Genomic DNA, 14,872 nt, shown 5'->3' on the forward strand with positions numbered 1-14,872 from the left:
CCCTCCTCTCTCTCTCTCTCTCTCTCTCTCTCTCTCTATTTTGCTACCGCTGTTTTCTCTATTGTAACTTCAAATATTCATATGACATGAGGTTCTGTTATAAGTTTTGGTACACATATTTCAGGACATGGCGTGTGACACATTCCTCAAAATTGTTCAGAAGTGCAAGCGTAAATTTGTCATTGTACAGGTATACTTTTTACTTTCAATGAATACTTTTCAGCATTTTAACCGTTTCTTTTAGGCTGGGTAGAAACCAGTTAGGTTTATTATTTTTTAGTGTTCTGTTGACTTCTTTGTGAATTTCAGGTTGGGGAAAGCGAACCATTTGTGTCTGAACTCTTGACAGGCCTCCCTACAACTGTTGGTGATCTTGAGCCTCACCAGATTCATACTTTTTATGAAGCGGTATATGTCTTTTTTTTGTTCTCTGCTTTATATCTCTACTGTAAATCTCGTTAATAACAATTTACGTTTGTTATGCATAGGTCGGTCATATGATTCAAGCAGAATCTGATCCCCAGAAAAGGGATGAATATCTACACAGATTGATGAGTCTCCCAAATCAGGTAATATAATTATCACTGTTTAAGACCTGTCCATTAGTTTTCTCATAAACACACACACTTGCAAAGTCACTAGTGCTGATAGTATATTGTGGCTTATGAGTTTACTTGTCATTCAGAAATGGGCTGAGATCATTGGGCAAGCGCGCCAAAGTGTTGATGTTCTCAAGGATCAGGAAGTTATTCGAACTGTGCTTAATATATTACAGGTATGCATTTCTCAAAATGGTGGTATCCTGCAGACAATAGATCCAAATTCTGCTTTGCTGGTCATTAAACTATTTAATGCAGCCTGGTTATAATCTCCATATTTTTGTTCTTTTACTGTTCTGTTGAATAGATCTATGTCAGTATCCTGTTTTGGATATCAATTGTAACATTCTTTTGTTTGCAGACAAATACAAGTGTCGCCAGCTCTCTTGGAACATTTTTCCTAACCCAGATGTCATTGATCTTTTTGGACATGCTTAATGTCTACAGGTATAACCAACATTTTCAGATGTTAATCGAGTTTCAATTGTTCTATTATCTTCCTTCCAGACATACAAGTTGATGTGTTGATCTATTTACTTTCAACAGGATGTACAGTGAGCTTGTATCTAGTACCATTGCTGAAGGGGGGCCTTATGCTTCTAAAACATCCTTTGTGAAACTTTTAAGGTGCGAATAATTGACAAATTTCAGGTCAAATTTCAAATTCTCATCCAGTTTAGTATGCAACCCTCAAAACCATATCTTTTTCTGCTTCATTCAACAGGTCGGTTAAGAGGGAGACTCTCAAACTGATCGAGACATTCCTGGACAAGGCTGAAGACCAATCACATATAGGAAAACAAATTGTGCCTCCGATGTTGGATCCTGTCCTTGGTGACTATGCCAGGAATTTGCCTGATGCTAGAGAGTCAGAAGTTTTATCGCTTTTTGCCACAATTATTAACAAGTATGTCCTTCTTTCATTATCTAGCTCTAAGATTGTTTTTCCCGAAAGATATATGTCAGTAAACCTATTAGAAATGGTGCAATGGTAAAACTGAATAACATATTCTTTGTTTTCAGGTACAAAATTGAGATGATAGATGATGTGCCTCGGATATTCGAAGCTGTTTTCCAGTGCACATTGGTGGTAAGGAAGTTTTCTGTTCTACAATATTGTAAATCTTCTGAGGCTTCTTAGTTTTATGGAGCAGCATATACTCTGATGCCTCTATTAGTTTATGTAGAACTGAAATCATAGTGATTTACAGCTGATTTTTACTTAGCTTTAATTTTGACTTGTCTGCACTTTTACTGTTGCAGATGATTACAAAAAACTTTGAAGATTATCCAGAGCATCGCCTGAAGTTCTTTTCCTTACTTCGTGCCATTGCAGCACACTGTTTTCCTGCGTTGATTAGATTATCAAGTCAGGTTTGTGTTCTTTTCATTTTCTTTGTCTCTCATTTTGTTGCTGGCTATATCCAGATTTATATGTTTTATCATCACGTACTGTCTTTTGATTGTTTTTGTATTTTTGGTTTGCTTCAGCAACTTAAGCTTGTCATGGATTCAATTATTTGGGCATTTCGGCACACAGAAAGAAATATTGCTGAAACTGGGCTGAACCTGTTATTGGAGATGCTGAAGAACTTTCAGGTGTGTTAATTATATTATTTTTGAAAGCGTGCTGATTTCTGAGTAGTGTACCTTTGCGATGCTAATTGTGTGTTGTTTACGACTGACAGAAATCGGAGTTCTGTAATCAATTTTTCCGGACATACTATTTGCAAATCGAGCAAGAAATATTTGCTGTCCTGACAGACACTTTTCATAAGCCTGGATTCAAGTTGCATGTCTTGGTGCTCCAGCAGCTGTTTTGCCTTGTAGAAAGTGGTCCAGTGACGGAGCCGCTGTGGGATGTTGCAGTGGCTCCTTATCAATACCAAAATAATGCAATGTATGTTCGGGACTTCACCGTCAAGCTTTTGAGTGAATCCTTCCCCAACATGACTTCCATTGAGGTATACTTCTAATAGTATTGTGTATGTTCATAATAATTGAATAAGAATACCACTGATATGAAGGGTTATATTGATTTGATTTTTTGTTCTCAGGTCACCCAATTTGTGAATGGGCTATTTGAGTCTAAGAATGACTTCCCCACATTTAAGGATCACATCCGAGACTTTCTAGTGCAATCTAAAGAGTTTTCAGCACAGGTATGATGCTACAAGAATCAAATGATCATTCTTTCCTTTTTTTTTTTTTTACTATTTTTTTAACTTGTGAATCTGTTTCATGTTTGAGAAAGGTCCTTGTTACTTTGTTAGACGATATGGTTGTAGTTGAGAATAATTAAGAGGGTTGCTTACTCTGTTGCAGGACAACAAAGATCTTTATGCAGAGGAGGCTGCTGCACAAAGAGAAAGAGAACGGCAACGGATGCTTTCTATTCCTGGGCTCGTTGCCCCTAATGAGATCCAAGATGAAATGGCTGATTCCTAGATGTCAGAACTCAATTCATGGGTGATTGATGGAAGATGCAGTGGGGGTACCTAGATTCGGTCATCCGAATCTGTCGAGATTCGGTCATCCAAATCTGTCGATGCAAATACACAGCATTTTTCCCCTAATTAGATTCCCCTTTGTTTCCGAAATTTTCTTAGTTGAAGTTAGTAAAAGCACAATGTCGCCCGTGGCCTGCAGGCTGCACTGCCTATGTGTCTATTGGATGGCTGTAGAGTATTTAGGTGCTGATTTAGGGAAGAGGAATATGTCAGTCATTTGTACCGGTTTTGCTGGATCCAGATTGATCTATATGTACTTGCTGGATGGGATTCAATCTGTTTAAATGACTTTTAGTATTGATTCTTCATCTTAGCGTAACGTATGATAACCTTTATGGGTTGTGCAGAAATGTGTTTCTTGCTTGTCTTATTCATATCGTTGCCTCAATGCTTAGTGTTTTTTTCTCCACAGTTAAATCTGTCTAAAATGTAGCTCTCTTGTTCAATCAACTGTAACTCTCAGAAACTCTTTATTCTTGTGGAATGTAGTTGTAGTTGTGCTTAATTGGTTGTGGTCATTTCCAACAATGACTCAAAGTTCCTAGTGGAGCTCCCTTTTGGTTCTACGGCCTGTTGTGCGAGTTGTTTTAGTGTGTTGATCTTGTTTTTCATTTTGGCCCCCTCGTCTTGTGATAATAGCATGTCCAAACTCTTAAGCATGCCATTCTTGGTGAAAACCCCACCCTCCAACCTGAGACCAATCTTCCACACATCCTCTACCATCCTCGCGTTAAGTTTCTGATCGCCGAAGAAAGGCCTGCAAATCAAAGGCACTCCACCTGCTACGCTCTCAAGCACCGAGTTCCAACCGCAATGTGTTACAAAGGCTCCAACTGAACCATGCGCCAGGACCTGTGGTTGTGGCGCCCAAGGCACCACCATTCCGTTCAACTTTCCTTTGCTTAGGAACTCATCTAGCTGTGGGTTCTTTAAGTTGTCCCGAAGTGACCACAAGAATGGAACCCTACTAGCCTCCAGAGCCTCAGCTAGCGCCATAAGCTCTTCCGGCGATGGTCTTGTTACTGATCCAAAACTCACATAGACCACGGACGCCGCCTTCTGTTTGTCAAGCCACGATAAGCAGCCATCTCCGGCAACAGCTTCCGCCGTCTGCGGTGTGGTGGTGGCTGCACTTGCTGGTGGTTCTAGTAGGTCCAATGGTCCCACGTTGAGGAACCTCTTGAATTTGGACTTCAAATCATTTGTGATCACAGGATCTAGTTCTTCGAAGGAGTTGATGAAAACTGCGGTTGCAAGTGGTAGCATCTGTCCCATCTGGTGAAGCATACGTGAAAAGAGCGACTCCAAGTTTCCGAAGATGATTCCCTCTGGCAGATCCTGAGGTCTCACTTTCGACATTCCTGCAATGACAGTGATGGTTTCCTTCTCATCGTGACCACCCCCACCTGTATTTATTTGGACCAACAAGTTAGGTAGCTAGTAAAAAAACCATCTGCTTTTATATGTGGAGCTTTATATGTTATATGTCTGCTTTGTTCGGATACACATGATAAAACTAAATGAAGCATTTCAATATGATAGTGATGAATCAAAACATTATGTAACACGTACCAGTTGTGTTCCTGATGAGATCAGTGTGTACATGAGCCGAGAGTGAAGCCGGTCCGGCGGTCCAGAACGGCACCCACGGCACTCCTCCCATGTCATCCGCCATATGAGCACCGAACCAAAAGAAGGCGTCAGTGACCAAGCAGCTGACCTCCCTCCCGGACTCCGCCACCGACGCCTCTAAGCACCTCCTGAAGTTGTCCGGGGCAGCCTTCATGAACAACTCTATGTCCTCCTGTGGCTTACCCACGAAAACATACCCCTCCGGCACACCATCCGCCACCTCACACACACTTACGTTACTGTAACGCAGTACGGACGTGTTGCCTGCTAGGATTGAGCTGTTGGATTGCTTGGTGTTGAAGAAAGAGAACAGAGTGCTTGGCGCGGCGGTGGCGAGGCGGCACACAATGTTCAACAGCGGGGCGGCGTGAGTGGAGAAGGGAAAGGCTAGCACCGCCACATGACCACCCACCTGGTTTGATACTGGTGCCATTTCTAGCTAGTGATCAAGCTACGTACGTAACTACTTAGACCTCAGCTGCTACGTATCTGGACCTACTCAAGTGAATGTGATTCCTCTACCAATTTTGTACATGTGCATTGCTCTCCATTTATAGGCATTGCTCTCCATTTATAGAGCAGCCACTGTTACACTAATGGTGGTTGTCACAATCCAACAACCACTCTTCAGGAGACCGTAGGGTCCGAAGCACGCGACAACCCCCGGGCAGGCCCATGGGCTAAATTGTTTTGAGATCAGTGGCCCATTTCAAGAATAAGCCCAATAGACCCAATAGTAGAAAATGAAAGATCTTTCTTCTTTTTTGGGGTGCAGAGAAATTAGAATAGAACGCGACCTTTGTGTTTCTATTTTCTCTCACTAAAATCTCATCGTGGCTGGCTTTCTCTCTCTAAAAATCGATCGCCACCGCAGCTCTGCTAATTTAGTCGCCCAGCTCATATAGTTCGTCGATACTTTACACAGAGAAAGAGAGAAAGAGAGATCGACGACGTTTTCTTTTCCTCTCTGCTTTTGTTTTTTGGTGTTGAAGTTTCGTCGCCATGGGTCAAGCTTTTCGCAAGCTCTTCGATGCCTTCTTCGGCAATACTGAGATGCGAGTACTCACTCTTTCCCTTTCTCTTTGAATTTTCATTTTTTAATTTCGTACGATTTTTTTTTTGCCATTTTTCTTGTTTTGATTGATGATCATACTTGCCCAGGGAGTTCTAGGGTTTATAGAAAGAAGTGATTAATTGTTTTGTTTTAGGTTCAATTTAGTTGAAATTCTCAATTCTTCTTCTAAGTAGTTCGAATCGTATTGCGAATATTCGTATCGGGTATCTTCTGTGTGAATTTACTCATCTTTTGGTTCATTTTTCTTCTAATTATGGATGGTGATGGTGAAATTGCTGCAAATATGTTCCTCAAATTAGAATGACGATGATGATGATGATGAAGATGATGAGATTCTTGTATGATCACATTAATTCCGATAAATATATAAGCTGGTTTACACAACAAATACTTATCCTATTTTCGTAGCCGAATGTAGTAGAGAACACAAAGAAGATTTAAAAAGAAGCATGTGTTTTGCTCGGATCACCTTTGATCCACTTTCCTTATATCAATTATCATTTCTGTTTGTGGTGGCTTAGGTTGTAATGCTTGGACTAGATGCGGCTGGTAAAACAACCATCCTTTACAAACTGCACATTGGAGAAGTCTTGTCAACTGTTCCTACAATAGGTTGGTATTCTCAACGGCTAGATACGTGAGGCTCTGTTGTTGGGAAGTTGTTATTTGACTGTCATAATGTTAGCATGCGTACATGTTTCCTATATCAAGAGACTCTTTAATCTGAGAAGTATAAGCGATCAGGCATGTTCAAAGTGGCTATTATATAACCACACCCAATGAGTAGACGGTATATATCTGTTGATTTTGTTGTCGGCTTACTGAGGTTCCCTTTTTATGAACAGGTTTTAATGTGGAAAAAGTTCAGTACAAGAATGTGATGTTCACAGTTTGGGATGTTGGTGGGCAGGAGAAACTAAGGCCGCTATGGAGGCATTACTTTAATAATACGGATGGACTGGTACTGTTTTGTTCTACTGCATTATGATTCCTGCTAGTCAATTGTGTCTCTTTTCATTACTTTTGTGTTTTCTCGTATCCTAGTCTACATCTTTTGGCTTTGTTATTGCTTCAATACTCACAATTTTCTTGATATACGTACTTTTGCCTATGCAGATTTATGTTGTTGACTCCTTGGACAGAGAGAGAATTGGACGAGCCAAGGAAGAATTTCAGGTATCATGTCCAGAAAGAAATACAGTTCAGATACATTGGCCACTTATTGTTTCTCACTTATGTGTGTTTTCTTCTTCAGGCCATTATCAGTGATCCGTTTATGCTCAACAGTGTCATCTTGGTGTTTGCGAATAAACAAGATATGGTATGTAATGGAATTAGTTTATGATCCTTGTTAGCTTATGAATGATGTAAAGGGTGATTGGATTAATTGACTTGTGATTTTATATGATGATTCTGAGGGGTTTAGGGGGTTATTGTCATCTTTAGAGCTAGGAATTCGGGACTGGGGATGTCATGCATGGTATCTGATCCTCAAGTAATTAGGTCCCACATGTGGTTTCTCTTTTATTTTCATTTCTTCTTTTTAGTAAAAATTAGAATGCTTGAATTACAACCTACTAAAGTCACAGTTAGATGTCAATTAAGGCCGTACAGAGCTTCAGGCTGCTGTGTTTAAAGGGGGGAAATAGTATTTTCATTGCATTTGGAAATTGTAGTCTTGACATATGATTTACTGAGAACAGTTGGTCGGTGGTTTTGTTGTCTATTATTCTTTTTTCATTATACCTTTTTGGCTTCAATATTGCATATTGACCAGAGCCCTATAATAGCTAAAGCAAATTACTTTCCACTTCCAAGAGTCTAACCAGTAGGTTTACTTCTTGCCTGTCAAAATTGGTGTTCCCATTTCTTGCAGGTTCTTCCCTGCGACAACATACAATTAATGCACAAATTAAGTTCTTTGTCTGATTGATTTGTTTTCTCCCTGTACGTACAGAAAGGAGCTATGTCCCCAATGGAAGTTTGTGAAGGGCTAGGTCTGTTTGATCTCAAGAACAGAAAATGGCACATACAGGGGACCTGTGCTCTTCGAGGTGATGGCCTTTATGAGGGATTGGACTGGCTAGCTAACACCCTCAAGGAGATGAGAGCAGCTGGATACTCTTCAGTGGGCACCTCATCATTCTAATAGTTGAGGTTTGACAATGTTACCTTCTTATTCTTTACCAGCAAGTGAGAAGCCATCAATCAAAGTACAGTTATTCCTTTTATCATTTCCACAGGTTTATCCGGAATTTTTGGGACTGTTCAATCGATGAGAGCTGGCCAGTTGCGCGTCCAAAGCTCCTGAACTGTAATCAACTCTAATCAGGGTTCTTCGTTTCTCTTAAATACAAACAGATTTTATTAGGTGCTTAATCGTAGCCCTGGTGCTCGGTGCTCGGACTTGTAACTAAATCCATTGTATATTGTGCCATTGGTCAATATTCTCTCTAGCATTTGTGTATGATTTTAATATTCTCTTCCTGATATTACAGTAATGTAGAGGATTGATAACACAAAATTAAAATATATAGTAATAAGTCGAGATTATTGTGAACATAATAATAAAATTGCCGCCATGATATAGCGGGAAAAGATTCTCAGCGAATCTGATTACACGTGTCAGACTGTAGAGGGTGAGAAACAGAGACTTATCTTTTGCATGATTAAATGATTATATTTATTATTATTTGTGGGTGTTGTCATTTTTCATTTTTCAATTGAAAGCATAACCACCATTCCCACCAAAGCCAATCTGCTCATGCCAAACCTCAACCTCCTCCACAATCACAATGTTGGTCCACAACTTCCACCGTCGTCTCAGCCTCCGCAGCTCCCCCAGATTCCGATGCGTCTTGGATCAGATCGCCCCCAACTTGGCCGTCTCCTCCTCCTCCCTCAGCTCCGTCTTCACCTCCGCCAACCTCGTCGCCGCCGCCGCCGCCTCCGGCTCCGGCTCTCTCCACGGCGCCGTCACCTCCACCATCACTCAAGTCGCTGTCACCGCCGTCGCCATCGCCTCCGGGGCTTGTCTTTCCACCAAAGTTGATTTCTTGTGGCCCAAACTCGAATCGCAGCCTGGTTAGTTTCGTAACAAACAATACACCACAAATTTTCTGTTTCCACTTTCACAATCAAACATTGATGATGCTGCTTTTGATTACAGGCTGTGTTATGGTGGAGGGAGTAGACGTGACAGGATATCCTATATTCAATGATCCAAAGGTTTACCACCATTTTTCATTTTCTGCTTCACAATATAAACTTGAATTCCACTAAAACAGTTTAATTATCTGTGAAGGCAGGTGCAAAAGGCTATTGCATTTGCCAAGAAGGCTCACCATGGCCAACTGCGCAAAACCGGAGACCCTTATTTAGTCCATTGTATCCATACAGGAAGAATCTTGGCCATGTTGGTTCCTTCTAGTGGTGAAAGAGTATGCGTCCTTCTTATCTCCTGTTCCTGGTCCAAAATTAGTTTCACATGTCACTAATTGCTTCAAATATTTAAAGTTTGCTGCAGGCTGTTCATACGGTTGTTGCTGGGATTCTCCATGATGTCGTTGATGACACATGTAAAAGTTTCAACCACATAGAAGAAGAGTTTGGTGATGATGTAGCCAAGCTTGTGGCCGGAGTTTCCAGGTTAAGTTACATAAACCAGGTATTCTCATAAAAATAAAAATAAAAGAGCTGGTTATGAGTTAGAATATCTCAAAACGTACTTGGTTTCTTTTGAATATGCAGTCTCATGTCTGTAGGACTTTTGTTTTCCCTACCAGGGATGTAACTCTCATTACTTTCATGGAAGTAGTAAAAACATAGTGATCATGAAAACTCATGAGTTATGTGAATGTCATTTGGATCGCCATACATAATGGACATAGTAGGTAGATATGGTCTGGAGATGCTTATGGTAATCTTTCATTACAACCGAAATGTTGAGCATTAGTGTGTGTGCGTGTGTGTGTGCACGCGTGCGCACCTCAACCGAAATTTTAAGTAATTGCTTCTGCTGATTATCAAAGCTGACAAAAGTTCACACCTGAAATGTGAGAGATAGGAAATACTGGTACAAATTTTATTCCGGTGAGAACATTTGGCACACATTTCTAATCATCTGCACTTCTGCCATGGTGTAAGGGCATTCTATAGAGTCTTCACAGTGCTTTTTCCTATTCTTTGCAGCTTTTACGGAGACACCGCAGGATAAATGTGAACGATGGGAGACTTGGTCACGAGGAGGTATGGCCGTATAGGACTTGTATCTTACTTCGTAATATTAGATCTGCGTTATATGTCTCAGTTTATATATCTCATGCTTATTCATTTATCAGGCAAATAATCTACGAGTCATGCTCTTGGGCATGGTTGATGATCCACGTGTAGTGCTTATAAAGCTTGCAGATCGTCTTCACAATATGAGAACAATGTATGGGCCTCTAAACTTTAGAATTATAGTTGTTTAGATTTTACCATATGCTTTTACTAACCAAAGATAAATATCCTTCAAATTTTTCATAAAGACATGTTTTTTGTTCTCATGCAAGCACCAACCAGGCAACCACCATGTTCTTTCTTAATCTGAAGATCTTTAGTGATATATAAAGTATAAATTTGTACTATAGATTATTTGGCAGCTAAGGACATTGCCCTCTCACCAATGAAGTACCACTATGGCTAATAAACACAACAATATGTTTCTGAGTTGGGTGCTTGGAATTTTCTTTCTTTCTTCTTCTGTAAGTCTTAGGCTAATAACACCAGCAGATGGTCACGCTCCTGGATTATAATCTTTTTACAGCTACGCTCTGCCTCCAGAAAAAGCTCAAGCTGTTGCAAAGGAGACCTTGGTAATTTGGTGTTCTCTAGCATCCAGATTGGGTTTATGGGCTATGAAAGCTGAACTTGAAGATCTTTGCTTTGCTGTTCTTCAGGTCTGCTCACAATCTCTTTGCCTGTCATTGAATATCTGTTTCTTATCTTTCTGGGTTGCTGGAACTGTTCATTCTATATAACTGAATGCTCTAATTCTTATGCAGCCTCAAATGTTTAAGAACATGAGAGCTGATCTAGCTTCCATGTGGAGCTCTAGCAGCAAAGTAGGAAATTCGAAAAGAATATCTGCAAGAGCAACCTTAAATGAAGGAAGTTCAGTTTTGGACAATGAAAGATCCATAGATGATGAAGATGTCACAACCATGAAGGTAAACATTTGTAAGGAAAGCTTTGTAATTGCTTCGCTTTGTGTATTGTATCCTGAAAAATAATTTCTCTAAAAGATTGAGGTTATGAATGAAACTAAACTGCCTAGATACTGAAGTTGATGAATGATTTTCAGGATCTCTTGGAAGCTGTAGTACCTTTCGATGTATTGTTAGATCGGAGAAAACGGTCTAATTTTCTAAGTACTCTAGGACAAGATTTGCAGACTCATAAAATACCAAAGGTTGTGCATGATGCTGGAATTGCTTTAGCATCTCTGGTAATTTGCGAGGAGGCACTTGAGCAGGAGTTGATCATATCAACTTCGTATGTTCTTTTTCCCTTTCCAATTGCTCCTTGCAGTTCAATGTTCACTGAAAATTAAACAGACACACGCATACAATTATATTAAAAAAAACACATTCCCAGTGTGACCAAGATTAAAATATTTTCCCGTGTTATGCTTTCAGTTATGTTCCAGGGATGGAAGTAACTTTATCCAGCCGTTTAAAAAGTTTGTATAGCATCTACAGCAAGGTATTGTTTCACTTAAATGCTCATGTTCTGCATCCCGGGCTCATTTTTTTATAGCATTTACTGTAAAGTACACATATGCTCTTATGTAGAATTCCAAAGTTCTAAAACATTGTGCTTGTATCTCCATTTGATTCAGATGAAACGAAAAGATGTCAGCATCAATAAAGTTTATGATGCCCGTGCATTAAGGGTAGTTGTTGGAGACAAGAATGGGACTTTGCATGGACCTGCTGTCCAATGTTGCTACAGTCTTCTCGGCACTGTGCACAAGTAAATCAAATTTAGTACATCTTCTTTTCCTTCTTTTTTACATTACAAGTGGAGATTTTCTGCTTTGCTTTTTGTTGAGTTATTGCGGGATTTACTTCTGATAGGGAGGGAGAGGGGTTAGTTAGGTAACTGCCTAATCCATGGAGCAAAGTTTGGAGTTGAATCCTTTTTCTTTAGATGCTCAGTACTTTGAAGCATGAGGCAATTTGGCTTATATAATAGTATAGATGCAAGTTATGACATATATGAAACCTCTATATATCATTTCGTTTCAATCAATAGGTCAACCGAGTATAGATGGGACTACTTTGCCATAAGTTTCTTATATCAATTTGGAGCGGACATAAAGTATATGGGGAGAGTGAGAAAGAGTGATTGGCTTGTCATTTGTTTTACTATGTGCAGGCATTGGACGCCAATTGATGGTGAGTTTGATGATTACATTGTCAATCCAAAGCCTAGTGGCTATCAGGTCAGATTTTCAGTTCTGATTGCACTAGTTTAGAACACCATTAGAATGATTTGACTCGTCTTTTCTTAGTGCTAGTAGCCTCAAGTCTCAAGCCATGATTGGACGGTTTACTCTTAATGTGATATAGGTTATATCATGTATTTACTAGACTTATGGTTAGCTATGTTCATATATGTAGTGCATTTTATCAGAGAGGTCACCTCTTTTTGGTATCTTAACTGCAAATCCCCTTCTACAGTCTCTGCACACTGCAGTGCAAGGTCCTGACAGATCACCTTTGGAAGTTCAAATACGAACACAGGTGCAAAATTTTTCTTGATATGGGATCAAACTCAATTGGCACAATTCAATTTTGCTGATATTTCACTTTTTTTCAGAGGATGCATGAGTATGCAGAACATGGACTTGCAGCACACTGGCTTTATAAAGAAACTGGAAACAAGGTGTCTAACAGAAGTAGCACTGATGAATCTGAAATAGATGCATCATCCTTTCTCTCCAAAACTATGGAAGACCAAAATGCTACAGAAATTGATTTCTTTCGGAAGTATAGTATGTTGAAAATTGGACATCCAGTTCTTAGAGTGGATGGAAGTCATCTTCTTGCTGCAGTTGTCATTAGGTACTTGACCATTTGATATCTAGATTGCATAAGCTTCTCTAGGGGAGTATGAATCAATAACACATGATTTATTCTGACACTACAGGGTAGAGAAGGATGGAAGGGAATTACTTGTTGCTGTGAGCTTTGGACTAGAAGCTTCTGAAGCAGTCGCTGATAGAAAATATTCTTTTCAAAAACAACGGTGGGAGGCCTATGCAAGGTTATACAAGAAGGTTGGCTGGCATTACTTCAAATTTTCTGGCACTATAGTTAATCTGGATTTGATTCATGGAAAGAGTTTTGAGACTGTCACTTAAGTTTCAGTGTTTTTGTCCCATCCATTTCTTATTCTGCGGATATCTATTATATGATTTCCCTTTTTTTCGTTCTTCCTTCAACTGAGTACTCTGCTTAGATTATCCCATTTGCTTTGACTTGGCATCTCAGGTTTCTGATGAGTGGTGGTGTGAACCAGGACATGGGGATTGGTGCACTTGCCTAGAGAAATATACACTTTGTCGAGACGGTATATACCACAAGGTATGTTAATATATACATCGTGATATGTAGGAAATGTGGAATATCTCTGTGATTTTCAGAACTAACTGAAGAAGAAAGTGCTGCACGTGGTTTCATGATAACGTGAGACCCAGAGTGTATACATATATGATAAATCTATTATGTGATTACATACAATAGGATTGAGATTTAAGAGATCATAACTAGTCCCATGCAATATATTAACTCTTATTAGGTGAATATGAAAATATGAAATTATGTTTTCTTGTGCAGGAAGATCAGTTTGGGAGATTACTGCCGACATTCATTCAGGTGATTGATTTGACAGATGAAGAAGAATCTGAATATTGGGCTGTTGTTTCTGCTATCTTTGAGGGAAGACAGCTTGATTACATTACACCTACACCAAGATTTAACTCCGTTGCATCAACTTCCATGGAAACTAGCATCAATAACAAGGTTTGCCTGTGACCACATTCAGACACCCATTCTTTTTTATTTGCACTTGTGTTGCATCAATTCATGATCGCGAATAATGTTAAGCGTATATGCGGAGTTCTTGTATCATACATGTGCAAAAAGGGCTCCAAAAGCTAATGTCTGCCTTCAAATTGCAGGTGCATTTGTTAAGGACAATGCTAAGGTGGGAAGAGCAGTTACGGTCTGAAGCGAGTTATGGGTATCGACGGGGATCTGTTGTCCTTGGGGAAGTGGTGATCATATGTTGGCCGCATGGTGAAATAATGAGGTTGACAACGGGCAGCACCGCTGCAGATGCTGCTAGGAGGGTAGGACTAGACGGAAAACTGGTTTTGGTTAATGGACAGCTGGTGTTGCCTAATACAAAGCTCACAGATGGTGATGTGGTTGAAGTCAGAGCGTAACAGATAGATTATAGCGAAACAGGAAAAAAGACATCCTTTTTCAAGGTTTCTCGAGTTCAAAGTGACACAGCAAATTGAAGGACGAAGACGCAATACCCAGAATACAATTTTTGGGAGTGTTGATGGGCTCTTAACGGTACCTGTAGGATGAAATAGAACAGATGGTTCAATGTGAGTGATTTGTGTTGACAAAAATTGTATATAAGTTTCGACTACTTTGTTATTATAAAAAAAGTAAATAGTGAAAAGAACTCGAATACTTAATTTAAGCTTGATTCTTAGTAATGGCACAGTGAACACGAATTTTGAATCATGGTCTTTACAAAGCATAAGATGATGATAGAAACATGTTTCAGACTTTGAAACATATTGTCCGCTTGGGCCTTCTAGCTTAGCACAAACTCAATCTCAAAGTTTGCTTGTTATTAAAGTTGAAGTTGAATGCCAAAGTGAACATTGCGGAAAAGCTAGTAAGATCGTGAATGATACTGTTAGACAATAGTAACGTTGATGAAAAATTGAAAATGGTCGATCAAAATGCTGTGGTGCTAGTTGGTGGCAA

The 14,872-nt window shown here is 39.7% G+C and overlaps 4 protein-coding genes across 4 annotated transcripts in view; 3 read left to right on the forward strand and 1 right to left on the reverse strand.

Moving 5' to 3' along the window:
• Positions 1-3,554, forward strand: part of LOC101299713 (exportin-1-like) — a 9,891-nt gene extending 6,337 nt beyond the window's left edge. The window contains exons 19-31 of the mRNA XM_004307827.1: positions 125-190; positions 310-408; positions 489-569; positions 686-775; positions 961-1,046; positions 1,146-1,226; positions 1,324-1,506; positions 1,623-1,689; positions 1,863-1,973; positions 2,091-2,198; positions 2,288-2,563; positions 2,657-2,761; positions 2,925-3,554. Of these exons, the coding sequence (XP_004307875.1) occupies positions 125-190; positions 310-408; positions 489-569; positions 686-775; positions 961-1,046; positions 1,146-1,226; positions 1,324-1,506; positions 1,623-1,689; positions 1,863-1,973; positions 2,091-2,198; positions 2,288-2,563; positions 2,657-2,761; positions 2,925-3,047 (1,476 nt within the window). The 3' untranslated portion in view covers positions 3,048-3,554. The remainder of the gene's footprint in view (positions 1-124; positions 191-309; positions 409-488; positions 570-685; positions 776-960; positions 1,047-1,145; positions 1,227-1,323; positions 1,507-1,622; positions 1,690-1,862; positions 1,974-2,090; positions 2,199-2,287; positions 2,564-2,656; positions 2,762-2,924) is intronic.
• On the reverse strand, positions 3,530-5,261 carry LOC101300000 (anthocyanidin 3-O-glucosyltransferase 2-like). The gene is made up of 2 exons (XM_004307828.1): positions 4,682-5,261; positions 3,530-4,515 (listed from the first exon to the last, which is right to left on the reverse strand). The coding sequence occupies exons 1-2, from the start codon at positions 5,172-5,174 to the stop codon at positions 3,611-3,613; spliced, it is 1,398 nt and encodes a 465-aa protein (XP_004307876.1). The 5' UTR covers positions 5,175-5,261; the 3' UTR covers positions 3,530-3,610.
• Positions 5,262-5,507: 246 nt separating this feature from the next.
• LOC101300291 (ADP-ribosylation factor 1-like) lies at positions 5,508-8,379 on the forward strand. The gene is made up of 7 exons (XM_004307829.1): positions 5,508-5,800; positions 6,338-6,428; positions 6,662-6,777; positions 6,933-6,992; positions 7,072-7,137; positions 7,774-7,973; positions 8,060-8,379. Exons 1-6 carry the CDS (start codon positions 5,744-5,746, stop codon positions 7,963-7,965), a joined length of 582 nt encoding a protein of 193 aa, XP_004307877.1. The 5' UTR covers positions 5,508-5,743; the 3' UTR covers positions 7,966-7,973; positions 8,060-8,379.
• A 232-nt stretch (positions 8,380-8,611) lies between these two features.
• LOC101294615 lies at positions 8,612-14,593 on the forward strand. Its single transcript, XM_004309027.1, has 18 exons — positions 8,612-8,900; positions 8,986-9,044; positions 9,125-9,256; positions 9,343-9,483; positions 10,008-10,064; positions 10,157-10,251; positions 10,624-10,756; positions 10,862-11,026; positions 11,161-11,351; positions 11,495-11,561; positions 11,698-11,831; positions 12,237-12,303; positions 12,542-12,604; positions 12,681-12,925; positions 13,011-13,140; positions 13,355-13,447; positions 13,700-13,885; positions 14,044-14,593. Exons 1-18 carry the CDS (start codon positions 8,612-8,614, stop codon positions 14,308-14,310), a joined length of 2,514 nt encoding a protein of 837 aa, XP_004309075.1. The 3' UTR covers positions 14,311-14,593.
• The last annotated feature ends 279 nt before the right edge of the window (positions 14,594-14,872 follow it).

This window comes from Fragaria vesca, linkage group LG7, assembly GCF_000184155.1.
Source record: "Fragaria vesca subsp. vesca linkage group LG7, FraVesHawaii_1.0, whole genome shotgun sequence".
In the NCBI taxonomy this organism is placed as follows: Eukaryota; Viridiplantae; Streptophyta; class Magnoliopsida; order Rosales; family Rosaceae; genus Fragaria; species Fragaria vesca.

Bases quoted from the DNA above. Each gene is read 5' to 3' on its own strand.
- LOC101300000 (XM_004307828.1), bottom strand. From the start codon at position 5,174: ATGGCACCAGTATCAAACCAGGTGGGTGGTCATGTGGCGGTGCTAGCC. The intron at 4,516-4,681 runs GTACGTGTTACA...AAATAAATACAG, and splicing joins TCTCATCAGGAACACAACTG to GTGGGGGTGGTCACGATGAG.
- LOC101300291 (XM_004307829.1), top strand. From the start codon at position 5,744: ATGGGTCAAGCTTTTCGCAAGCTCTTCGATGCCTTCTTCGGCAATACT. The intron at 6,429-6,661 runs GTTGGTATTCTC...TTTTATGAACAG, and splicing joins GTCAACTGTTCCTACAATAG to GTTTTAATGTGGAAAAAGTT. The intron at 7,138-7,773 runs GTATGTAATGGA...CTGTACGTACAG, and splicing joins TTGCGAATAAACAAGATATG to AAAGGAGCTATGTCCCCAAT.
- LOC101294615 (XM_004309027.1), top strand. From the start codon at position 8,612: ATGTTGGTCCACAACTTCCACCGTCGTCTCAGCCTCCGCAGCTCCCCC. The intron at 12,926-13,010 runs GTACTTGACCAT...CTGACACTACAG, and splicing joins CTTGCTGCAGTTGTCATTAG to GGTAGAGAAGGATGGAAGGG. The intron at 13,141-13,354 runs GTTGGCTGGCAT...TTGGCATCTCAG, and splicing joins ATGCAAGGTTATACAAGAAG to GTTTCTGATGAGTGGTGGTG.